This window comes from Carettochelys insculpta, chromosome 3 (genome assembly GCF_033958435.1).
Source record: "Carettochelys insculpta isolate YL-2023 chromosome 3, ASM3395843v1, whole genome shotgun sequence".
Lineage (NCBI taxonomy): Eukaryota > Metazoa > Chordata > Testudines > Carettochelyidae > Carettochelys > Carettochelys insculpta.
The window spans coordinates 109315586-109341576 of NC_134139.1; the positions used below are offsets into that span (position 1 = coordinate 109315586).

The 25991-nt window shown below is 40.9% G+C and overlaps 1 protein-coding gene across 4 annotated transcripts in view; it reads right to left on the reverse strand.

Annotated features, from left to right (window-relative positions):
• Positions 1-24347, reverse strand: part of L3MBTL3 (L3MBTL histone methyl-lysine binding protein 3) — a 160656-nt gene extending 136309 nt beyond the window's left edge. For 2 of the 4 annotated variants that reach the window (XM_074988773.1, XM_074988770.1), the window contains exons 1-2: positions 24313-24347; positions 12547-12658 (exon numbers count right to left, since the gene is read on the reverse strand). In XM_074988773.1, the coding sequence (XP_074844874.1) occupies positions 12547-12648 (102 nt within the window). In that variant the 5' untranslated portion in view covers positions 12649-12658; positions 24313-24347. Of the gene's footprint in view, positions 1-12546; positions 12659-13693; positions 13731-24312 lie in introns of those variants that run through there. The other 2 variants (XM_074988772.1, XM_074988774.1) reach the window with 2 other exon arrangements.
• Between the last annotated feature and the right edge of the window lie 1644 nt (positions 24348-25991).

A 25991-nucleotide genomic window follows, 5' to 3' on the forward strand; every position in this document is an offset into this window, starting at 1 on the left:
AAATATACTTTGGAAGACACACTATTTTCCCACAGATATTTTTATATATTGTATGCCCTTCAAGACTCAACTGAAGACAAATTCATTTAACTAATATCTATTATGTAAAAACAGAGACTGTATCCTAAAGATGTAGTTTTACAATATCAACGGGGAAATACATACCTTCAAATTAAGTTTATATATCTTTTACAACCTTGCCATAAATTCTCTTAGAGTGTGCTCCTTGTGAGGAGACTTTCTCAGCCACCAAAAAGAATTAAAATCCTGAGACACCCCTCAGGTTTAAAGTGAAAAAAAAAAAAATCATGAAGCGATCTTCTTACAGGAAATTCTTCTTACAGAAATAGATGCTGACAGACTCAGGACGAAATGGGTAGGCACAAAGCATTATTCCTCATTGAATTCTAACAGCAGAAGTAAACCCATCTTAATTCAGAAAAGTCATACTTTTCAACATATGAAGTCTTGGTCTGGTCCTCAAGGAAGGTCTGTCCTTGTCGAAGGCCATTTCAACTCAAAAAAAAGTTGATTTTAGGAAGCATTCACAATACAAGTGGAGGTAATTCTGAATTTTTCAAAAACAGTCTTTCTAATAAAATGGTGCTCTTGTAATTCTGAAAACTGACTGCGATTCTACATTAGACAGACATCTATACAAATCCTATTACATCACCCTCAGCTCTTGGAGTACAAGAAGACAAACCTCATTACTGATTGAAATTTATTAAAAGATATATGAAGCCTGAGACACACCCCGTCTCCCCCACAGCATGACTATAAACATTTCTCTATATTACAAAGAAAGTTAATTCTGGTGCAAGTTAACGTATCCTTAGAATGGATTCCAGCATGTCTAGAAGGAACTACTCATAGTTATATAACTATTCATGCCAACCAGGCTCCAGTTCTACTTACTGCAGATGCCGCTTATACCTTCTTCTAGGTCAGTGGTTCTCAACAAGGCCCCCTGAGAGACATCAAGCAGGTTTTGGGTGCCTGCCAACTGGAGACCAGGGCATAAAGGTGAAGCCCCACCATCTGGGTATGAAACCCAGGGCCCTGAACCCCACCACCAGGGACTGAAACCAAACCTTGAGCAATGTATATTCATGAAACCAGGGTCTCTCTGGCATGTTACGCCCTTGCTACTCCATTATATTGGCTCTCACCATTTCACATATACAAAGCAGCAGTCGTGGCACAGGTAGACTACAGAGTTTTTGCAGCATGGGGATTGGCAACAGGCTCAGAAAGAAAACAGGTGAGATCCCCTGTTATAGGTGAAAGCTACCGAATAATGCAAAATTTCATCACACAGTTCATTCAGTCATCTCTAATTTCATATAAGAAAATGATCACTTGCACACATCAGGTACCGTATTTTGGGAAGCTCTGAAAAACTACTATGAGGCAGGGGTTGGGAACCTTTTTGGGGTTGGAGGACACTGACTCACAGAAAAATCAGCAAGGGGACACATAAGTGGGAAGCAGAATTAAAAAAAAACCTCAGTGATGTAGCCCCTGATTGAGACACCTCAGTCCCCTCACAGGTTCAGGAGTCTGTGGGGGGGGGGGGCATGCCTGGGGAGCAGGTGAGGGGCTTGGGCAAGAGAGACAGTGGAGGTGTGGGCAGGGTGGGGGTGTTTGAAATCTGGATGGGAGGGAGGGTGCATGAGTGGGCTGGGAGCAGCACTGAGGTGGGACGAGACATTCAGAAGCAGGCTGGAGGTGAGGGGTATGGACAGAAGGAAGGATGCTGGCACAGGATAGGAGGAGGGGTCTGGATGGGATGGAGTGCAGGGGTCTGGATGGGAGGAGGAAGCAGGAGCAGGCTGGAAGTGAGGGGTGTGGGCTGGAGGAGGTGCAAGAGCAAGGGGGATGTGGGCGATGGGTGGGTTATTTACTGTCACACACTGTCGCCACCCCAGCTCCCCCAGCTGGAGGAAAGGCAATGGGGAGAAAAGTGCCATGGAAGGGCTTTTCTCCCACACTCCCAGCCATCGCTCTCTGCTACCTTGATTGGCTGTAATTCCAGCCAGAGTGTGGGGGGTGAAGCCTCTCTCCAAACAGTGCTATGCTGCCATTCCACCAGCTGGGGGAGGGGGAGTGGAGGCAGCAGTGGCAGAAGTCCAGGTGGCAACAGTGGTCACAACAGAACTGCTTCCTGACTCCGCCAGGCGAAGCCCAGGGGCTGGATCTGGCCCTGGCTTGCCAGGATCCAGCCCATGAGGCTAGGGGCACCACACCCCTCACCTGCCACCAGCCCAATGCTGGCACGGGGAGCAGAGTAGGTTGGATTCATTAAAGGGAGACTGGCTGGTGATAATGTAAGAAATATTGCTCATTTGATCCAGAAAACTTAGATATCAGACCTTCCCTCTGGGGGAAGGCCTTTGGCGGAGATAAATGGCCTTATTAAAAGTTGTCCTAAAAAAGAAAAAAAAAATCAGATTTGGACTAATATTTTTACTTGGGCCTGTTCAATACACCTCTTCCGCTGGCTTCACTATCAACTAAAGGAATAAATTTCTCTCACATATCAATTACAAAGATGTACACAACAAGACTGTCCTCTCTTGTCCCCCGCTTTTTAATGTATGCACTTATAGTCAGCACTCAGCCATAAAAGCTATGACTATGTACAGAAAAGAATACATATATACACGGATGATATTTTTGCAATACTGAAGAATCTTATCTTCTATCCCACTACTAAGTTTTGCTGATATTTTTAGATAGACCTCTAGTTTTCACATTGATTTATTCTATTCTAAGTAATAAATTTATTCAAGCAGATCCTTCTATGTTTCAGCATCTTCCATGCAAGGAAATAATGTATGTATGTTAATATTGGGAAGATTAGGACAAGCCTTGATTCTATAATATCAACTATATACTAAATCAAATTTCCAAGGATATAGAGAGATGGCCTCCATCTAACCTTACTAGAGAGAACAGAAATAACCAAATGAATATCTTCCATAGACCAACTTACATCATTAGAGTACTGCTCTTCAAGGTATCTTGCCCACTGTTTACTCAAGTTTACAGGTTTATCATGCAATCCTCACTTGTCATACAACACGCTTAAAAATCCTAAACTGAGGTAAGAAGTTGTCAGATTTATATCTATATTATCTAGCATTCCAAATGTGTCCTTCCACAAGGCGATTCTCCTCTATTGTCTTTGTAAACATACCCGTCTAGTTTGGGATAAAAAGAAAAGCTTAGCTATGACATTTAGTTCCCTCTTTTTTATATAAACACATTTTGAAAGACGACCCACATCCTTTAGACAAAATCCAATCTCTAGAATATTGCTATTTTAGGAATAGCCTGTAAACTCACTAAAGAAGGATTTTTGAGTGACTGCACTCTTGAGCCCAGCAATCGTTTATTAGACAAAGGTGGTGTACCCCTCTGTTTTATTTCTTGATAGCACTTGGAAAACATAGGCATATCACCCGTGTTTTGGGTTCACGCAGTTCAGGGTAACACATCCTGCAATTTATTACGATGATTACAACACCGTCAGAGCAGATCACTAATTCAAAACAATTTGTAACAATCTGCTGGAAAGCCATCCATCAAAGGGGCCTTGACAGAATTCATATTTTTAATAGTCTTTTTGATCTCATGCATTGAAAAAGTTTTGTCCATAAATAACAACTGTTCAAAAGATAGGGTATTAAACAATGAGCCTTCAATGAAGTGATCCAGGTTATTAATCAGATTATAAATCTGATTTATATAGCTAGAGGGAGACAGAACTGCCTAAACTGATTTATATTTATTGGTTCAAGGATGGGGCTCCCATATTCTTGTAATGGAGCACCCTTGGCACCTGACCTGTCCTGAACAAGGGAGTTCGCCGGACCAGGGCGTCAAGCCTATGGACTGAGAAGGGAGGGGGCTCCAGTATCCCCACTGGGCTCCCCACCCCAGACCCCACTGCCCATGCAGCTGCAAGCCCAATTGCCTGCAGCCCCATTGCCTGCCAGCTCACTGGACCAGCTCCACTTCCGGCTGCCAGCTCTCTGGTCCATTTACATCTGTAGTCCAGCAAGATCATGGGCATTGCCGGATCAGAGTCCCAGAACATCAGAGATGTTCAACCTGTAGTCCCATCTTAAGTCCTCTCGCAAGAAGTTTACCTGCTTTATCTCCCCAGTCACAATCACTCTTTTTTAAAATTCTATTGGGTTTTATAATACTCGATCAGGTAAGCATTTATTAGATTTGGCCCAGACAGTTTTTGTTATTTGGGTAAGGAGAGGTCTCAGTCTTTTTTGGACCTTAGAAGTCAAGTTGGGACCATGAGTGCACTTCTGCATGATGTGTCCTTCCCCTAAGTAGCAGAAATATTGGGGGTGAATGATCTCCCAGCATAAAAGGCATCTCTTAAATCTGGGTGATTCAGGGAGTGAGGGAAAGAGCTTCCTGGTTTGGGTAGGCAGGAAGCAGAAAAATATATTCTAACCTAAGAACTAATGGGGAGGGAAGAATGAGGAAATTTTTATTTATTTATTTTAAAGGAAGAGAAAGGAGTAACTACTCAGATAAACAAGTAAGGGTACTTATCTAAGGCAGTGATGGGCACTCTGTGGGCCACACTGAGGTTCTGTATGTGTCCAGCAAGATGTTTTATTTACTGCTAGCCATGTGCAGGGTTGCCAGATTCTGCAGGTTTCTGCCCATATAGAGTTTTTTCTACTGGTAGTAATGAAGTGACACATACATAAAGCAAAGGCACGTGAAGTAAGGTGTGTGCTGATTGCACATCCTACCAACTATGCAAGTTGTGCATTGCTTCAGTTCAGTCTGCACACCCTGCAAATTCTAGGTATGCAAGCACAATTGGCAAAACTATCTTATTCCTGGAGACTGTCTTGGTTACAACAATCTTGTAGCCCACTGAGATGAAGGAGGGCCACTCGTGGCCCACTCACTAGCATAGGTTGCCCATCACTGATCAAACAGCTCAGAGAATAGAAAGCTTTTGCTCTGGATTCTGTCTCTGACCAAAGATGGTTGAGGAGGAACTGAGGGAAAATGGACTGCTTAGTAGTTAGATGCCACTCACAGCACAAGACGGGGAAGAGTGCACATTAAGTCCACTGGGCAGTGCTACTGACAATCTCCAATCTCCATCACGGAGGCACCACCAGAACTCATGGACACCATTCACAGAAGAATGTATAAATGACAATGCCTAGTATACCCTCTCAATCTCAAAGAAAAATGGGAAAAAGAACTTAGCCCCCCTGGTTTCTCTTGAGATAGTACAGCTATCTGGCTTATAGTGAAAAATACTTCAACTTCTTCATCCTTGAAATTCTTTTAGAACAAATATTAAACAGGTACTACCAGCCTTTAGAATGTTTGTTTCTGTCTAGAGTGGCAACACATAGCAAATGCTGTTGATGCAAAGAGGCACATGCCAACATCTTACACATCCTCCATACCTGACCCAAAAAAAATGCATATGTTCTGAAGCACCATATTTAGTTATCCCTCAAGAAATAAGAGTCACCACCTTTCCTTCTCCAAACATGTGGTTTAGGAGTGCAAGACAAAATGGTATTACCAGCTAACATTAAGAAAGAGATTGCAGTAACTATTTTAGAGGCCAAAAGAAATTACTTTTGAAAAAATGGAAATTTGTAATTCCTCCCTCATACAAAGATTAGCTTAATGAGTCTCTACTACTGCATTAGTGGAAAAAATGACTAACAGAAACACCTGGAAACATCAGGATGTCGAGTCACACGTGAAACTACTGCATACTTTTGCAAATTAGTACATATTAGAAACCAATTCACATAGGTTATAGTCTCACTTATCTATTTAAATGCCATTAACAGATTATCTGCATGACCTCTATGAGTTTATGGTTTGTTTCTATTTTTTGCTTAGGTTTTGCACATAATGAATGTGGGATTGTGTTATCTTCATCTTGTGAATTGTTTATATTTACTTCATTTCATTTCCATAGACCCTGCACATTTGGAAATCCCCTTATTTCTATCAGCTGATTTCGAAAAGGACCTCCGTGTAGCCGAGCCACATGCGTTCGAAAACAGCACTTTCGAAGCACCGCAGTCACAGCATGCCAATGAGGTGCTGAATATTCATTTCAGCGCTTCATTAGTATTCTTCGATCTGGCCATTAGCATGGCCATTTCACAGCCTTGGCTAAGTGTGGCCACAGCCTTAGGGTTGGCAGAGACCTCAGGAGGTAATTGAGTCCAGCAGGACCAATCCCAACTAAATCATTCCAAGCAGGGCTTTGTCAAGCTGGAACGTAAAGACCTCTAGGGAAGGAGATTCTGCCATCTCCCTAGGTAATCCATTGCATAGCTTCACCACGCTCCTAATGAAATAGGTTTTTTTTTCCCCTAATATCCAAGCTAGACTCTCTCACTGCAACTTGAGACACCTTGTTCTGTCATCAGTCACCAGTGAGAACAGCTTCTCTCCATCCCTCTGGAACTCTCCTTCAGGCAGTTAAAGGCTGCTATCAGAGCCTCCCTCCCCACCACCCCACTCTTCTCTTCTGTAGACTAAATAAGCCCCAAATCCCTCAGCCTCTCTTCATAAGTCATGCTCCTCTCTGCTGGATTCTCTCCAGTGCATTCATGTCCTTTCTGTAATGAGGGGCCCAAACCTGGAAGCAGTATTCCAGATGCAGCCTCACCAATGCTGAATTAAGGGGAATAAAGACTTCCCTAGATCTGCTGGAAATGTTCCCACTACTACAGCCCAGGGTGCCATTAGCCTTCTTGGCTACAAGGGCACACTTTTGGCTCACATCCAGCTTCTCATCCACTGTAATTCCCAGGTTCTTATGTAGAGAATTACTGCTTAGCCAGTTGGTCCCCACTCTCTTGCAGTGCTTGGGATTCCTTCATCCTAAGTGCAGGACTCTGCACTTGTCCTTGTTGAAACTCATCAGATTGTGCTTATACTTTATATTAAAACTGTAAAGTCACTAAAAAGAGGAAAAAAGTATGAGTAAAATGACATATGATAGAGGTCTATAAAATCATCAATAATACAAAGAAGAGAAAAGGAAAGTGTTATTTACCTTTCACATAATGATATTTAGGGTCACAATGAAATTAACAGGTACCAGATTTAAAACAAATAAAAGGAAGTTCTTCTTCACACAACAGTCAATTTGGGAAACTCAATGCCCTGGAGATATTGCAAAGACTGAAAGTATAACTACGTTCAAAAAAGAATTAGATAAGTTCATGAAAGACAGGTCCATCAATGGCTATTAGAGATGCTACTAATGTTGCTGATGTCCCTAAACATCCAAGTGCCAGAAGCTGGGGCTGGACAACAATGGATGGTTCACTCAAGACTGCCCTGTTCTGTTCATTCCCTCTGTGGCACCTGGCACTAGCCACTGCCAGAAGTCAAGATATTGAGCCAGACAGACCTTTGGTCTGACTCAGTATGTTCTCATGTACCTCAGTATTCGAGAAGAAGTCTTAATGGACATGACGCAATGTGGCTGTCCACACCCTACATTCAGGCTGCGTCTAGATTACGAGATAAATTTGAATTCATTTATATTGATGTTCTAATTTTGGAATTTAAAAGCTCAATTTTGACCATCCTCACTTCACACCTTGCTCCCCACAAAGTCCAGTCATTGCTGCCACACACATTGGCTGATGTTGACTGTTGCAGTAGTGCATTGTGGGAAGCTATCCCACAGTTCCCTCATCGCCGTAGCATTCTAGGTATGCTCACTGGTCTTGACATCATCTTCCTCCATTGCATGTTCATCATTCCCCTCCTGATCCCTGAAAATATGTCAATCCATTGGAAATAATGCAGAAGACACTCAAAATTAAAAGAAAGAATACTTGGTTTCCCCACACATTACATTGCCAACATGGGTGCAGCAACCATATTCTCAACTGGCCATCCATCCCACCTCCCATCATTGCCAAAATGTGATCTCTGAAAATAATGCAGGGAGAAGAATGTAGGAAGAAAGAAATAATTTTTGGTTTCTCCATATGTTATTGTTAATGGAAAGGGTTTTTGGCTTTCCAGTGCACTATAAGGCTTCCATGCAATGACTGTGCTCTCAACTGGCCGTCCATCCCACCTCCCATCATTGCCAAAATGGGATCCTGAAAATCATGCAGGATCCCGGAATGGTAGATTGAGAAGAATGTAGAAGGAAAGAATTTCTGATTTCCCCCTACGCTACATTGACAACACAGGTTCAGTGACTGTATCCTCAACTGGCCATCCATCCCACCTTCCATCATCGCAGAAAAAAGAATTGTTTGTTTTAACCAGTGGCAGCAGTTACATACGGGACACCTCTGGAAGCTAATAAATTCAATTTTAAGACCTGGCACTTCCACACTGGCCTTTAATCGAACTTCTGCATTCAAACTTAACGCTATACCTGTCAGGTAACTGTGGTTCTGTAACCTCAAGATTAGTGCACCCAAAATCGAGCTAATGGTCTTTAAAGTGAAAACAGTCACATGGTAAAATCGAGCTAACAATTAAATTCGAATTTATCTCGTAGTGTAGACACAGCCTCAGTTACCTCCATTAAGACTTAGCTGGGAGTATCCCAAATCACTCTAATTGCCAGACCACAATCTAATGTTTATCTGTTGTATATTTTTGTTTACTTCCTGTATTAATCCCTCTTTATTAGCATTATGCTGATTTTTTTTGTATATATCACATTTAATCATTCATTTATGTTCAATAGCAGCCATCTGTTAGCTGAATGTAGGGACCTCAAACAGTACCCCTGCAGTGTAACATGGTTCACTTTGGAAACACAACAGTTAAAAAAAATCAACAAAGCACTCCATAACCCTTCTGTCACTCCAACAGGAAGCATTTTTAAATTATTACAGCTTTTCCAATTTAATGAAACCACTTAAATCTTGAAGTTATGGTGTTTCTTTATGCATTGAGCACAAAATTTTATACATGCTTTTCACTTCAGAAGTTATCGGCCAACCTTGCGTAGTACAGAGCAATTGGAAAGCACTGAAGCGTTTAAGATCTGCATATGCTACTTAGTCTAGTGAAGAGAATACTTATAAACTTCAGTGTTACACATCAGGTGTCTAAAATATCAGAGTTCTAGTGTGCTTACTTCATTAAAACCTTTCAGACTAAAATACACTAAAAGGATCCTTGCTGTACTACTCTCAAAACTTCCTTGTCAAATGTCAAACTATTTAACAATAATTTTTAGTATTCCTGTTTTCTGAATAATACTAATCTATATTTCTAGCATGTATGCCTTTTATAAGTATTTTGAGCATTTATCTGGCACTTTGAATGTACAAAGCATTGTACAGATTTTATTAACATTATATTTTGTGATTTTGTACAAAAATATACTTCTGTGACATGTTCTGTCCGAAGGCCTCAAAGGCTTATCATACAATAATTAAGCTTCATAACATCTCTGTGATGTAATATTCTTGCCATTTCATAAACCTGGAAACTGAGGCATACATAAAAAAGTCTGGAGTAGACTTGTGAACAGAAGCCATAGCACTCAACTCCTTTCCACATAACTTGAGTTTGCTGAAGTACTAAACCAGCTTTTGATGGCAGGACTCTTTTCTGCTAGCGCACTATCTTCTTCATTTCAGTTCATTCAGCTAGTTCAAGTCAATTACTAGTTCACTCAAAGATAATAAGCCAGTTGCAAGTTTAAAAAAACAGTGAGATTTGTTCTCTTCCAATCTGTGAATAAAAGCCAGGTTTAAAGAGGATAAGTACTATCAGTTCTAAAAACCTTGAAGGACATGATAATCAGAAACAATCAGTTCAATTTACTAACTACAGGAAATATCAGCTTCATTTAATAGATCAGTTTCAAATGCAAAATTTGTTTTGATGAGTATTTTTTTCTCTTAGATATCTAGCATATTTAATAACCGGGGCGGGGGGGTGTAGAGGGCGGGGAGGGAGGTTCACTATTAAATTGAATTTCCAGTAAAAAAGTAAATGAACTAATAAACTAGTAAACAAGAAATGTATCATTTACCTTTTTGTAACACCATGAAAATGTAAAAATAAGAATCTGAATAAATGTAAGGTAAGCTATATAAAAACCATGTATAGATTTAATGCCTTCTCCTGATTGGCAGAAAGAAACAGAGAATACAAAGGCAATATTTAGTTGTCAATCAACATACTTTAATAATTACAAATTAGTGAAGTCAACCTCTCTCTAGGAAAATAATTAAAAGCACAAATGCAAGACAGTTATAGTCTATGATTTAAAGGTTTACTTATTTTAATTTGTAAAATAAGTAATCTAACGCACTGTGATTTAAAGAGGGTTTCCCAAACTTTATATAGTTGGGACCCATTCTTTTCAGTACCTTTTTTGCAGCCCAAAATATAAACACACATAAAAAAATGAAAAATGAATTAATTTTCACTGTTTACTATTTATTCACAATAATAATAGTACATAGCAATAATGTGTATATTTTCCTAAAGGACTGTTTTTTTTTGTTTGTTTGTTTGTTTTTGCCAAGGACCTGTACTTGGCCACGGAGCACACTTAGAGAAACGCTGACTTAAAGCAGTCCACCCTGGTTTGGGTTCTCTTGTCTCATAAGGTGACTAGAGCTAATCACAGGACTCCAGCTATGAGTACAGAATGGATTTATGCCATGGTATTGCAATATTTTCTGTCAATCCTATGGTTTAACCATTCTATAATATTATTTTAATGTAATATAATCAAAAAAGACAAAAAACATATGCATCCTAAATCTGAAACCCATGTTCCAGTTTCCAGGATACTTTACTCCAACAACAGAATCATTAAGGCACCAGTGGACATACAGCTCTTTAACCCACAACCATTTATAAATGAATAGCTGAAACCCTGTTTAAAAACTAAACCATGAAAGCACCTCACTAATGTTAGTCTGAATGAAATTACACAAAAAATTTGCACTAATAACTTTCTGAAAAAGGGGCTCTGATATCATAGCCATATCATTTATTAAAGAGCTGAAGGCCTTCTGCAAACAAGCTGGAAAGCCTAGAAAAAAACTGAAATGATTAGATATAACTATATACTTGATTTTATTTCATATTAGTATTTCAAAATATGTAAAATGTTACTTATTACAGCCTAATAAAAATACATTCATGATCTATACTTTGGAAGAGATAAAACCAAAATATTATTCAATTTTCTAAAACTACCTAACAATTTTAAGTATTTATCTGATACCCCTGCTGGGGTGAATTTCCCCTCTCCCAGCTTAAGAACATCTTTCATACAACAATCAAATAGAAAAACACATTTTATAAAATAAAATGTAACTGTAAACACTTAAAAAGGCAGAGTACAGACAGTATCCTTTAACCCATTTTTAAAACTCATTAAGAGACAAGCTATCATACTACAGAAAACTCTTCTTCAAGTCTACTGGTTCAACAAAAGACATTACCTCACCAACACCTTGGGACCAAAACAGATACTGTTCAATACTGCAAACAACAAAAGATTTAAAGTTGATGGTATCATTTTCGAGTTGATTGTCCATTCTTAGCATTTGCGACTTACTGGCTTTTGGGCACTTGAACTCAAGCTTAGAGCTGTACTCCTGTTTATCTTGTGTATTTGTGGAGCTATGTGACAGCTGCCATTTTAACGGACACCAGGATTTAACCAAGGATCTCCAGAGCTAAAACATGAGTTTCTACAGCTTCTACTTAAATAGCCCTCCTTCCCTAAGCATTTACACAGTTTTTATTAGTCTTTTAAAAACACATTACAGTAAACTCTTTCATATCTAGCAGCCCCAGGACCAGGAGGTTGCTGGATATTCCAATATTCTGGATATTACATAGGTATACCTAGCAATGCATAACGCTAAAGAAAAACAAGATTAGATACTAAGAAACAAACATGTATGCTGAGTACTTTATTTATCAACAACAGCAGTATTGTCCACTGTAACTTACAGGTTATGTCTACATTACAGAGATCTTTTAAAAGAAGCCCTTCTGGAAGATCTCTTCTGAAAGAACTTCAGTCAAAAGAGTGCTTCCACACACAAAAAAGCAGATCAAAAGAGTGATCTGCTCTTTCGAAAGAGAGCATCCACAAAGTCCCTGAAATTTCAAAAGAACAGGCCAGGGATTGAAAAAAATCAGGTGCTATGAGGACTACTCTTTTTTAAAAGGAAAAAAAAAAGGAGTTCTTTCTGAAATGTGAGTGGAAAAGTGCTTTCGAAAGAAGTGCCACATTATTTTGGTTTACTTTCGAAAGAATGCTTTTTGTGTGTAGACGCTCCATGGCATCTTTCATAAAAAGCCCCCTTCTTTCAAAAGAACTAGCTATTGCAGATGCAGCCATACTGTATTTGTCGTATTTATTTATATTTATTTTCATTATACTGTACATATGGGAAACAACTAAAATTTGCTTATGGTTAAAGTACCAGTTATGTGAGAGTTCTGGATGATAGAATACTGGATATGAAAGCGTTTACTGTACCTTACCTTTAGGTCACTTCCTGGCAGAGTACCTATGCCATCCTTCCAATCCATAACACTAAATACATCAAACTCTTGGCCACTTGCACTCGAGGCAGATTCATTCATGATGCACACACTGGAAAAAAAAGTAATGGAAAAACATTTTCAGACAAAACTTTACACTGAGCTGATGTCTCATTCATCGACATTTCTTCAAGCACACTTTACACAATGAATATCAAATTGTCCTTTCACTCATATCTTTAACACATATAACTTGCTTTATCAAGGTGCTCAAAATATGAGTTAACGCCACAAAAATAAGGTGCAAATCTTTTGGAATTCTTTTAAAACAACACTAGCAATCCATCTCCTTGGGCAGAGGCTGGACAGGAAAGAAGCTAGAAAATTCAAACTGCATGAAGATTTACATGAGAAAAATCGCATATTTTCAAAGACAGAGAAAACAAGAAACAAATATAAGCATATGTGATAAGTGAGTTTCTTATCCAAGTCCAAATTAAACTTTACTTCTAGAGTGCACAATAGTTTGCTTGTTGACATAATAAAAGAAATTCTCCAAATATTCCTTACCCCAGGCATGAAGTTGCATATTATATAATACTTTATGCAAACATATTTTAAATACATATTTATACACACAGAGAGAGTTATTGTTTTACTAGATCTCCTTTGCTTCACTGTAATGAAACTAGAGGCGAAATGATCTGTTTTTACCCTTATAAATAATGTATTTCAATGCTCTTTGCTGCTGTAGGAGTCTCTCTCAAATCAGTTACACAAACAATAATACTTAATACAGCACTTGTCACTTTCCCTGGATGTGATCCAATTCCTCTCACAAACACGAAGGGGTCATCAGTTGTGTTAAACTGCAAAACCTCTCGTAGCCATTTGTCAGGAAAGAGTGTTAACTCTTCACCTTCCTCATATTCTTGTACACTAAGACTCTTCAAACTATGGGTCTGCACCTGATTTTCTGCTTGTTCAATGTGAAATCCAGGTGAATTATTCTCCTTTTAAGAACCTCTATAGGCAGCACAAGTGAATTATCTGTTGCCAATAATTTAGTTTCTCTTTTGGTTCATGAGCTGTCCATTAGCAGCTTATAGGTTTTTTCCCCACAACTTTAGTTGCTATTCATATTTACCATATGATTTCCAAGACAAAAATTAGCTTGAAGACTGCTTGCATGCAGTTTGTTGCAAGTATTTAATATCTGAAATTCAAAATATTGGTTGGTAGTTAGTTTCAACCAGACACATAAGTCATGTGGTATTGTCTCTGTTTTCCAAGTATCTGATCATTGCTCTTCGAATTGGGCTTCTAGTGGAAATAGTACTGTTTAAAAGTTCAAATCAATTTCCCACAAATATTCACCAATATTTTCTTAAAATATACATTTACATAAGCATTGCTCCCAGTGAATTTACTCACTTGCTGAGTCATAGAAAGCAGAGTTTGAGAAAGGCATGTAAACACAGCAGAAGGACTGCAGAAAGTTCATGAGTGAAAATGGTTTGAATTATTCAAATAGCTCTACCTCAAGGAACACAATACAATTTTAGTCAGCAATTGGTTTAGGTCATGCTTGCTACCTTTCTCTCCATTTTTTTAAGTCTACAATTGTAATAGCCTTAACATTTCTATAGGTTTTCCTCCCATTTTTAGCAATAGCTCTCCGAGGGCCTGTTTATGTCATCTTTACCTGCACTTGATAATGGCTTATTTCACTTATAGTCCCACAAAAAGATACTACTCAAAATGAGTAAGGCTGTAGGATCTCAGTGATGAACCCACTGTTATTGTGCACGAGATCAGACAGCTCGAGTTCAGAGACCTGATTGTCACAAGACTTCACATACTTTGAGGAACTATCTTGAACTGGCAGGAAGATAGTAACAGAGAGAAAACCATGCTAGTCTATATACTATCAAAACAAAAAAGCAGTCCAGTAGCACTTTAAAGACTAACAGAATAATTTATTAGGTGATGAGCTTTCGTGTGACAGTGGAATTCTTCTCGAATCTCTATACCATGGGTCCAAATCATAAAGATGTCTTACGATACATAAACACATGGTTTGAACCGGGATGGGAATTTTTTTAGGTTATTATAAGGGCTCTCTTGCATATATGGCTTAATCTAATCCTTGACCCACCCACCTCTTCTGCTCCTCTACTCTCTGATTTGCTCACCTTGATAAAAGTTTTCTGATTTGTCAACCTTGATTACTGTTTTTGGCTCTCTGTGCCTTAAATACTGAGTCTGTTCTGGTATGGCTATGATCTCTCCCACAAAAGCTCATCACCTAATAAATTATTTTGTTAGTCTTTAAAGTGCTACTGGACTGCTTTTTTGTTTTGGCAGGAAGATGAACTGGATGTTTTTCAGCTCTAAATTCTATGATTAAATACAGCAAGTTTATAAAATGTGTTCTAGGTTCATATACCAATTTTAAATAAAAAGTATAAATTATACCAGCTGAATGTAAATTAAACAAATTCCCAGACCTGCAAAAACTATGTTCTAACACTGATAGTAAAAAGGGTGTCCAGACATCACTTAAGGTCAACAGACATGAACACCATCTGACTGAAAGAAGTGAATTGCAAAACTAAGACCTACCAAGAATCCCCTCTCCAGTGGTAGACCCTAAAGACAAAGGCAATCTCTCTCAAACACATGATCCAAACCAGAGGGCTAACAACTTGGATTGTATCTGCAAACAAACTGGAAGCCAACGAAGTTTAAGACTGCTAATGTAACGCACTCTGAGTAGCTTGGCTGCAATGGGCAGCTGCATTCATATTAGCTGAAGTTTCCAAGTAATTTTAAAACATCTCTGTTTAGAGCATACTGCAATAATCCAAGCTGTGGGTTTATTTGTTATACTATAGTGTAAGTGTTCTAGTGGTTTAAGACTGCAGCAGAATGCTTTTTCCACTTTGCCTGATACCTCAACAGAGACATCTTGCGGCTTACCTGCCCCCATCTCTGCAGGGGCTGCTCTCAGCAATCAGAATACTCTGTGGCACTGTCATTTGAGAAGAATTAATTGGGAAGGAAAAATAACCCTTACAATCTAATTTTCTTACACAAGATAAAAGAAAAGTGAATATTGACCACAAAGATATATATGGCATATATTTCTGAAGTAAGTCATAAAGATGATGTTCACATTGCACTCAATTCAAAATAAGATACGTAATTTTCACAATGCAAATTGCGTATTCTATTTTGAGTCAATTTCAAAATAGACTATTTTGAGATTTCGCAACTGTCTACAGGGTGCCATATTTCAAAATACTGGAGGAATCCCTTACTCCTCCAGCAAGAAGGGGTGGAGGGATGCTGAAATAGCATACCCAGCATTAAGAAAAATATTTTGAAATAGCAGGTGCATCTCCTCCGCAGCGTGAACGTAACCATATATAGTAACAGAGAGATAGCCGTGCTAATCTATATGCTATCAAAACAAAAAAGCAGTCCAGTAGCACTTTAAAGACTAACAAAATTAATTTATTAAGTGATAAGCTTTCGTGGGACAGACCCACTTCTTCAGATCATAGCCATAGTCTGTTCTGGTATGGCTATGATCTGAAGAAGTGTGTCTGTCCCACGAAAGCTCATCACCTAATAAACTATTTTGTTAGTCTTTAAAGTGTTACTGGACTGCTTTTTTGTTTTGACAGCCATACATACTAATTTGATTGTAGCTATTGTTAGCTCTTCATCGGTGACCTCAATAAGTGATAAACACATTTTCTAAATCTCACTGTTTAGAAAAATAGAGAAAAAAAAAAACAGGGTTCTGAGTGAGAACAACTCTCAGTGTTTTCCCTTTTTTTACAATTAACCCAACATTACAGGCACAATTTGTACTTTCAATTACTTGTAGTCTCAGACTTCAGGACTTGTCCTCTCTCCATGGGGCTGATGATAACATGGGACTGCTATATTGTGCTGACCAAGAACAAGTTTAGTTGACAGAGACACTGTATTCAACAAAATCTCTACTTCCTAACTTTCAGGGGTCTTAAATGCAAACATGATAAAAGATCTGAGACTGCTAGCTCTAAACAACTTCCTCTAAAATGCAAGGAGAAAGAAACGGGCCAATGAAAAACAAATTAAAACAGCACTGAAGAAATTAAAGGAAACAGTAAAAATCATACATCCTAGGGACATCTACGTAACACAGAATAATGAAGACTACTTTGCACCTATCTTCCACTCACTTTCTTTTTCTCCTTTAAAGCGCTAATTTGATGGTTTTCTGAATTGGTAATACCTCATTTTGCAAATTGTATATGGTTCTTTTTGAAAACAGTAATCATATAGCTAGATAATCTGTGGCCAAGTAACTGACGTACAGTAAACCCTCTAATTACGCAACTTCAAGTTGCATGTAACTCACTTTAACACAAGTTAAGCACAACTTGAAGGTGCTCTGCAGCTGTCAGCCTGCCTAGCTGCCCGCAGCTGCAGGCAGCGAGGCAACCTAAAAGCCCCTTTTCCCTGCCTTCCCTTAGAGGTGCTCCTGTCAGCCTGACAGCTGCACAGCTGGGGGAAGACAGTGAGAAGCAGCCAGGAAACTAACCAGCCCTGGTGGTCTGTTCACTTTCCCAGTCCCCCAAGCCATGGGGAGCTGGAAATCAAGTGGCAGCCTGACTCCCAGCTGCCCTCTGCTTGCAGAGCTGGGAAACTGACCAGGGCTGCCTGACCTGGTGGGCTGGTCAGTTTTCCTGTTCCTGCAAGCCCAGGGGAGCCAGAAACCAGGAGGCAGCCTGGTTCCTTTCTTCCCCACCCAACTTGCATGAAAATCTGAGTTACATGGGGGTTGCAGGAATGCAACCCCCGTGTAACTCAAGGGTTTACTGTATTGTGTCAAACCTTAACAGTAAGAGACAGCTCTATATTCTAATTGTTAGATTGCACCAGAGGTCAGCAAGCCCCAACACAGGTGCCAAGAGTAGCATAAGAGCCCCTATTCATCAGCATGTGAGGTAGGAACTCAGCCCCACTTCCCTCCCCCATGCAGCCACGAGCTTGCTCAAAGCCTGTGGATTAACAAAAGACCAGCTAATGCTACCAACCACCATCTAAATTAACATGCAGAGCTTTACCTTTTATTAATAAAGCTGTTGTAAGTAGGACTATTAGTGACTTTAAAAAGTATCCCCAGCACTCCGACTGTACACAGTGGTCAAATTTTGGCACTCCACCTTGGAAAGGTTACTGACCCTTGGATTAGACTAAGAGCTTAGAACATCTGAGTTCTAGAAGCCGGATACAAAGCTCACTGAAATCAATGGGAAATCACTGATTTCAATAGGCTTCAGATTAGGACCTCCGGCAGCCTAGGATGGTTTCATATGTTATATGCCATGAAAAAAAAAATCACTTATCTTAATTTTCTCATCTGTAAAATGTTGCATTTTCAGATGTGTTGTGAGCACTAATTAATATTTCTACAATGGTTTCAAGAGGCAAAGTAGATCTTAAATATTTTTAATATGAACTATCTAATATATGTATATTTAACACATTTTTAATAAAACAATTATCTGAAATAAGACTGCGCGTAATTTAGAAAAGCATTCATCTTTACTGACTGGAATCAATAAGGAATGCATGTATCACAGAACAGACACTTCAAGAATAACACATTTTTAAAATTAGTTAGTTTTATCTGTTGCAAGCTTCTCTACTTAAAAGATTTTAAGCAAAGATGTGGGCGGGGACATGTCAACTAAATGTGCAAGTACTTTTAATAAAGTAATTGTAAGGTTAGGTATTGAATGCATCACAAAAAATCAATGATAATAGAAGCATTCATTATTTAAACCGATGCTTGAAAAATGTACTTGACAACTACCCAAATTTTGATAATCTAATCTAAGGAGTTATCTGTGAATTTGTAGGGACCTTGTATGGACAATTTTTAGCCAGCGAGCAGGCCCAACTCATTACAGAGATGCTCAGCAATAAAGACAGTGGGCTGCAAAACTAGAGATATTAACTTTGGGTCAACAGAACCTGCTTGTGTGTCACTCTCTTCAAACACCCAGATATCACTATGATGGGTTTAATATATCTAGGTATGTAACTTAGACAGACATGCATGTATCTTTGCTGTGATACAGAAGAGTGAAAGCAGGTGAGTCACAGGGTAATGCAATGCCAAACCCTATCCAATGACAGATGAAAGGATATCCATTCTATTCCATGGTACCAATGGTGGAGTCTAAGAAGCAGCAGCTCAATCCCTAAATTAAGTGAAAATTGTCAAGGGCTTTTGTTACAGCAGAAAACAAGAGGAGACAGTCTACTTCCACAGACAAGCTGAAATATACCAGCACCACTATGCCCCACAAAGCCACACACAGGGAAAGTTAGACATTCCCTCCTGCAAGAAGTCTTTCTTCAGATGACCCAAGCTCCTTTTTTTCTAGCCACAGATCTGTGTAAATCATCTTCTCATTGACAAGGAATACAAGGGATCCCGTTCTTATGAAGAGTTGTAGTAGGCAGTAAAATCACTCCCATTTCATTGTAAAATTACTACATTTGGATCCTCATCCCTTAAAGCTTAAGTAATCATTTAATTGTCCTCTATGGAAAAGATGTTGGTATATTTAATACTATTCCTCCCACTACATCCTAACATTTTGTTTCTTAATTTTCTTCCCTTGCTACTTAAAAGGGCATCATGAACGACTCAAAAAAGCAAACAAATGAAAACACCAAAATGCTCCTGATTCTCTTTAGATTAGTGTTGTCACAAACAAAACCAAAATAACTAAAGGAAACATATTAGAGAAAAATATTTCACTACTTAGTTTACTTTGTGTATTTGACACCACTTTGTGTAATTTCACTTTTTTCTATATCTAATCAGTCAGGTTCCTATAGCTGTTTACATTTTTAATTTAGCCATTAGGAGATCAGCTATTTTAAAGATAGTTTTACAATTTTACAGATTTGAAAATTCTATCAGAATGAGTAGAGGGACCCAAGCGCAGGTAATAATTTGAAACTTTTACTCTTTTTTTTTTTTTACTTAATAGTTTCTGGGATGTACCCCTTTAACATTATTTCTATCTCCTTCATTTTCATTTTCTTATTTTAGGTGCCGCATCTTTCCTCTTTGCTGGATTCTCTGGACACACTTCCATATGGTTGTCTCTGCCTTCCAGTATGATCGTTTAGAATGTTTTCCCATAAACAGTCTCTAGCTACATCTATACTTGAAAATGTCTCACCCATTTTTCAGCAACAGTGCATCTACACCAAAACTAGCACAGACACAAGATGTTTGCATCTGAGCATGTGTGCTTACATAGTGCTCAACACCAATACTCCTGCATAACTGCTAGAAAATGGGTAACATTTTCTAACTGATGCATCCCTTAATATCTTATATCTATAGTGTAGGGCACCATAATAGTATTTACTCAGTACACAGTTATACCACCAACCTAAAAAAGTCCATCACTGATCTCTGATTTTGTTTAGCGAGACCACACAAAGGCAAAACTTTTCAATTGAACCACTTGATCAGTTGTGTTACCTGTTACGGCCTGTGCAACCCTTAGTGGAGGTTTAATCTAATCAATAGTATTTTTAAGTAGAAGAAATTTGAAGCCCTGTTCTTTAGTTTTTCTTAATTATTTGAGAGAGAGAACCAAGTGAACTTCAGCCTACTTTTACTTGTTCCTTGGACTAAAAGTACTGAATCTTCACAACCCCGACTGAATGTCTCTATGGACTGGACTTCACAGAGTCTTTTTACCACACTTCTTCACACTTCCTTACAAAATTTCATTTTTAGGCAAAATAAAATCCTCATCATTAATTTCACTGCATAATTGGCCATTCTTCTCTTTTGCATCACAGTGACCAGCTCCCATCTGCTACTTCGTCTTTAACACAGAATTCAAGTCTCTCCTGCTCTTAATATAACCACTACATTATTGCATTTACAGACTTTTCTTTCTCAGACTGTGTGTAGTTCACAGCAATTTGCTTTTATGATCACCAGATCTGCTCTTGAAGTACTCAACAAGCTACTACTACATATGCACAATCACTCGCTCTGTCTTGAGTATTCACGTTGTACAGCCATTGATCCCTCAATCCCCACCTCCACACCATACAAACTCCTCCATCCTAATTATAAACAGCATAAAAAGAAAAAAAAAAAGATGAAGAGCTACATGACACAAAAATAAAGTCACCTGTTCAATCAGCCATTACTTTGCTCTCTCCCAGCATAATAGGTGAAATCCAATTAAATTCAAACAAGTGTTTGGCCATTAAAAGGAAAACCATGTAGTCAAACACTTCCATGTTTCTTACAACCTCTTGTACTTTTAAAAGCACCCTTCTAGATAAAGTGATTAAATGAAGCCAACTTAAAATGAAAGACATACCATTAACAGCAAATTAAATTTAAATGAACATTTCTTAACAGATATGTTTTATTACTCTATGGAATAGTCTCCCAAGACATGACGGATCTATCAGCACTTCAATTGTCTGATTTGTTTTTTAAAAAAACAGACTGTATATAGTAATTGAGTGTATACCACAGAGGAGGCCAATTAATTCACAGTCAGTATTTAAACAAAATGATCCAGCAACTTCAATCTCTAATTTCTCTCCCATAGAAGTTAATATTAAGTCACTTACACAAACTATTGGGAAACAGATAATTTTCCTCTGTAAGGGATCACTCTCTAAAATGTACAATGTGTTTGAAGTTACTTACAAATATTTCAAATTACTTTAGAATGTAGGGGAGAGGGTTATTAAAATCAACTTTAAAAAAAGTGAACAGAAAACTTGATGCTTATTATTTCAAACACCTGCTGTTGTATTGTTAGCCCAAAAACTACAGTGCCAATTCCATGAGTAAAAACAAAAGTGAAAATGACCATCTATGCCTGTGTGAGAAAAAGTGCAAAATTAAACTACCTAAACTTGATAACTAGTATTTAAAATTCATGGTGTAAGGAATAACAACGATAATTCAGAACAACCTTTGTGACCTACAATGTCAAAAGCTACACATTTTTTGTGCCTCACCCAAACCGGAAATTTTAGTGGGCCTACTTTTCAGGAACAGCTGAGAACACACCCTCTGAAACCCAAACCCCTTTATGGTGGCAAGTGTGGGACAATGGGGGCCCAAAAAATCCACCAGTCATTTTTCAAACTGTAAGGCAAAGTAGCATGCCGACAGAACAGTAGAAGAAACTCCCTTAACAGGATATTTTTGCATGAGTGTTCCTTTCAGATTAATCTTGAGATCTAAAAGGAAATCAGAGGTCACTACAAACTAGAGGCCGGCTTTGCATTTAACTCCCTGGAGTGGCTCTCTGTTCCACCACCAGAGGGCCCTGCTTGGCCACTTTTGCGGCATGTTTTTTTTTTTTTTATTTTGCTGCACTTGAAACTTTGAAGTACTGAACTCAGGTCCCCTATCTTCTCGAAAACTAGGGCAAAAAGCCGAAAACCTTGGCACGCACCTTCCGGGCGTCCCCACGATTAACAATCCCACCGCCGCACAGGCGGCTGGCGCCCTTACGCAACCCGGAGCGACACGCGGCTGGGGAGATCAGCCGGGCAAAGCCCACCCCGCGCGACTCAAGTGCCGAGGAATGTGTTGGGGCCGGTGGGGGAGGCCGCGGGGAACTCGCTCCCCTCTCGCCCGCCTGTCTGCCTGCGGCAATGCCCCGCGCGCCCCAGCGCAGCGGCGAGCGCGCCGTGCTGAGGGCAACAGCCGGGCGCCAAGCGCTCCCGAGGAAGTTGCATAACGCGAGAAGGACTCGGCTAGTGCCCCGGCCCCCGGCGCTTCCCCACCCCCTCTGCAGCGCTGGGCCGGGATCCGGGAAGGGGAGGCTGTCTTCCCTCCCTGCACCCCCGCCAGAGGGAACCTTACTTTCTCCTCCCCCGGCCCCAGGGGAGGAGGGCAAAGTGCTCTGCGGCGGACTCTAGAGATTTGCTGGTGAACCGTCCTCGCTCGCGCTCAGCCAATCTCCAGAGTCCCCTGGAAGAGAAATTGCCCTCCTTCCTAAGGGGAAGGTAAAGGCACAGCCGCGGGAGGACTCGCCCTCCCCAGGAGCCAGCGCCTCTCCGCATCCCCAGCCTCCCGCCTTGGGGAGGCGCAGCCAGCCCCTCGCGAAAACTTTTCTCTCACGCTCTCGGGCGCGTCCGCTCCCACGATGGCGGGGGGAGAAGAGGAACCCGAGTTCGCCCCCCCCCCCCGACGCGCGTTTGCTTTCCCCGTCCCAGTTTCATTCCCGCGGCTGGGGAGGGGGCGCTTTGCGCGAGCGCCTCCCCCCCGCACCTCCGGCTTGTTGCCTCATCACCCATTGGAGTAAGTGGCTGGTAGCTAGCCTGTTATTATGCACACCGGCGGCAGGAAGCGGCGGCTGGGGAGTGGGCAGACAATATTCCCCCTCCCCCCCAAAACATCTATGGGGTTAGCAACAGTCCACAACTTGTGGCACGACCACCACCCCCCACACCCACACCCAGGCGCACATTAATCCACGTGTGCTGGCACTCGCGGACACACACGCACAAGCCGTCCCCCAGCACAACCCCACACTCCCTCAAGTGACAGGAGCCTACCCCCTCCCCCGCCCACTCTCGCACGCACCCCGTTGGGGAGGCAGCAGCAGCCACCCCCCCACGCCTCCAGCAGGGAGAGGCGCTCCGCTGGAGCCCCGGCCAGGACCCAAAGCCGCTCCAGCCACCCCGCCCCCCGGCTTTCCCAATGGCCAGGACCTTCTTTTGCTTTTTCGCTACGCGCGCGCGTGTGCGTGTGTGCAAACTTTCCCCAAAATGGCGGAAATTGGGAGATGATATTTTAAATAGCCCTCACCCACTCGCCCCAAGTGCAGAAGCGAAGGCAAACTCTCCGCCGGGCGCCGAGCAGGCCTTCGCGCAAGGGCCACGCCGCACGCTCAACCGCTCTAGCCCGGCGGCCGCCGCGGCCGCGAAAATCGGGGTGTGAGAAAGCCCCTGTCTGCTGCCCCTGCCCCCCCCGGAGCCCCCCGCCTCTCTGCTCTTTGGGGTGTCGGGAACAAAGAGCGCACGGCGGGCGGGGGGACCTGCCAAGAGGAGCCGCGCCTCCCCCCGCGCACGCACATACACCCCCACTCCAAAACCCTCGCCGCTGCACCCACGTTACATTGTTCCTCGCCACAGCAGTGCCCCATAAGTGTCATTAAATGGAGCCAACTGACAAGCTCATTGGTGGGGCAGGTCTGCAAAATGTTTCGCTTTCCTCCTCCCTCCAATCCCCCCCGCCCGCCCGGCCGCCCGCCACATTTCCCAGCCGCCTCTTCCCTCGTCCACCCGGGGTGTGTTTGGGAAGAAAAAATAAATAAATCTCAGGCACCTCGGGCTCTTTCTTTTGTTCCTCTTCCCCACTCGCACACTTATTATTTGGGGAGCTAGCCAGTGCCCCACCCGCTCCCCAGCCACAGGAGAGTCACTTGCCCACGTTCCCCTGCATCAAGTCCCACCCTTGCTGCCAGGGGTGGGGGGGAGAAGCCCCCTCCAGCCCCCCCGCCCCTCCGCTTCCCCAGATATGTTTCGGAAGGGAGGGAGAGGAGGTGCGTCTCCCTTTATCTCTCGCTCTCTCTAACTTTCATCTTCACCTCGGGGGGGAAATTCAACCCCATCACCAGCCGCTTGCATTGCACCGCCCTAAAGGGGTTACGGATTAGATCCGACCCAGCCGCTTCTTACCCCCCCAATCTCTCTCTTTCTCCGTCTCTCGAGTAGTCCTGACAAATATGGTCCAGGGCTGCGGGCACAAGTGAGCATGCGCCCGTAGAGTCAGGGCTGGGGAAAGGGGAAACTGCTGCCGCTGCCGCCGCCGCCGGGGTGTCTCATTCTTCCTCCCCTCGCTGGAGCTGCCGCTGCGTCTATGAGCCTCCGGGAAGCAGCAGCAGTAATCAGCGTTACCAAAAATACAGCCACAAACAACCGCCGCCGCTTAGGTGCCTCAGCTTCGCTGATTTAATACCGACGTTGAAGGAATAATAAGGAGAAAAATGCAGCAGTCGTTTACTATTTTTAGGTTTGGGGTTTCTTTAAATGTTACTTTTCTTTATAGGGGGAGGCTCTATTGGTAATTAGTCCCATCAGGTACTATGAAATCTGTGCAGACTGCCTTTCCCAGACTCCTGCTACTGAGTGTTTTTACATAGCAATATTCCCCGGTAGAAAAAGAAAAAAAAAACCACAACAACTACAGAACTAGGTGACACATAGTATGAGCACGTGACAATCATTAAAATCATGCTTTTGAAAGCTGCTCTATACAAGCAGACTTTTGCACTTGATAGTGAAACTCCATATACGAGGAGGGGGTCTGCCACTATTTAGCAGAGCTGCAGGATCAGTAGCTAATTTTGTGTTACCTAAAATATTGTTCCTTTGCTGCTAAAATATTCAATAATAAAGGGACATATTTAGCTTAAGAGCTAATTAGTTTATAAATTTAAAAAGAAATTTCAGGTCTCACAATTACATGGTCATCCCCAACAACTACTGTAAATTCACTACCACAATGTCCTATTTTTATCAATAACTTTCTTTTCTTTATTGTGGTGCAAAAATTCCACAAACAAAACTGATTATTACAACCCCTGACTTGTTAGTACAGACCCCTTCACCCCTAGAGTCCAGGAGTCCTGGTGTGGAAAACCTCATTGAATTCAAGGCAGCAGTACACGGGAACAAAGTCTAATTAACTACACAGGATAAATTAAATTGACTGTACACAGAGTATCCTCAAATGTACAAAGTAATAATTGTAGTTATAATAATAAGTAGAATTTTTCAGAAAGAATTACCTTTTTCTTTAAATTCGAAAAAAGTCAACTAAAGTGAATATTCAGCTTTTACTATTTTGCCGTGCAAAATTATTATACACATAACGCATATATGTTTTCAGAGTTAGATTTTGTGTTTCCTTTTGCTCCTCCTGACAATGATCCACACTCAAAATGTCCAGAGTTCTGTATCTGTAATGCAAATAAAGCCACTGGCAGCACCAGGCCCAAGTGATCACAACTCATAATAAGCAGAAATAGATATTTCAAGTGGATGACAAATATATTAAAACAGTAAATATTAATAACGGTTACCTACTGCATGACAACAAATGCTCATCCATGAAGGTTAAAAATAGCTATCTAAAAGGTCTAAACAAAAAGCAAATAAAAATAATAAAATGGTTATTGTAAATAGTGTTATATATGTATTGCAGTAGACCTCAGAAGGCCCAATTAAAATTGAGACTCCATTGTGCTGGGCACTATAAACATTCATAAAATACATGGTCCCTGCCCAGAACAATCTGGAGCCCCCATTCTCCAAGATACTTATTTAAGATTACACAGTACTTAATTTGGTACTAC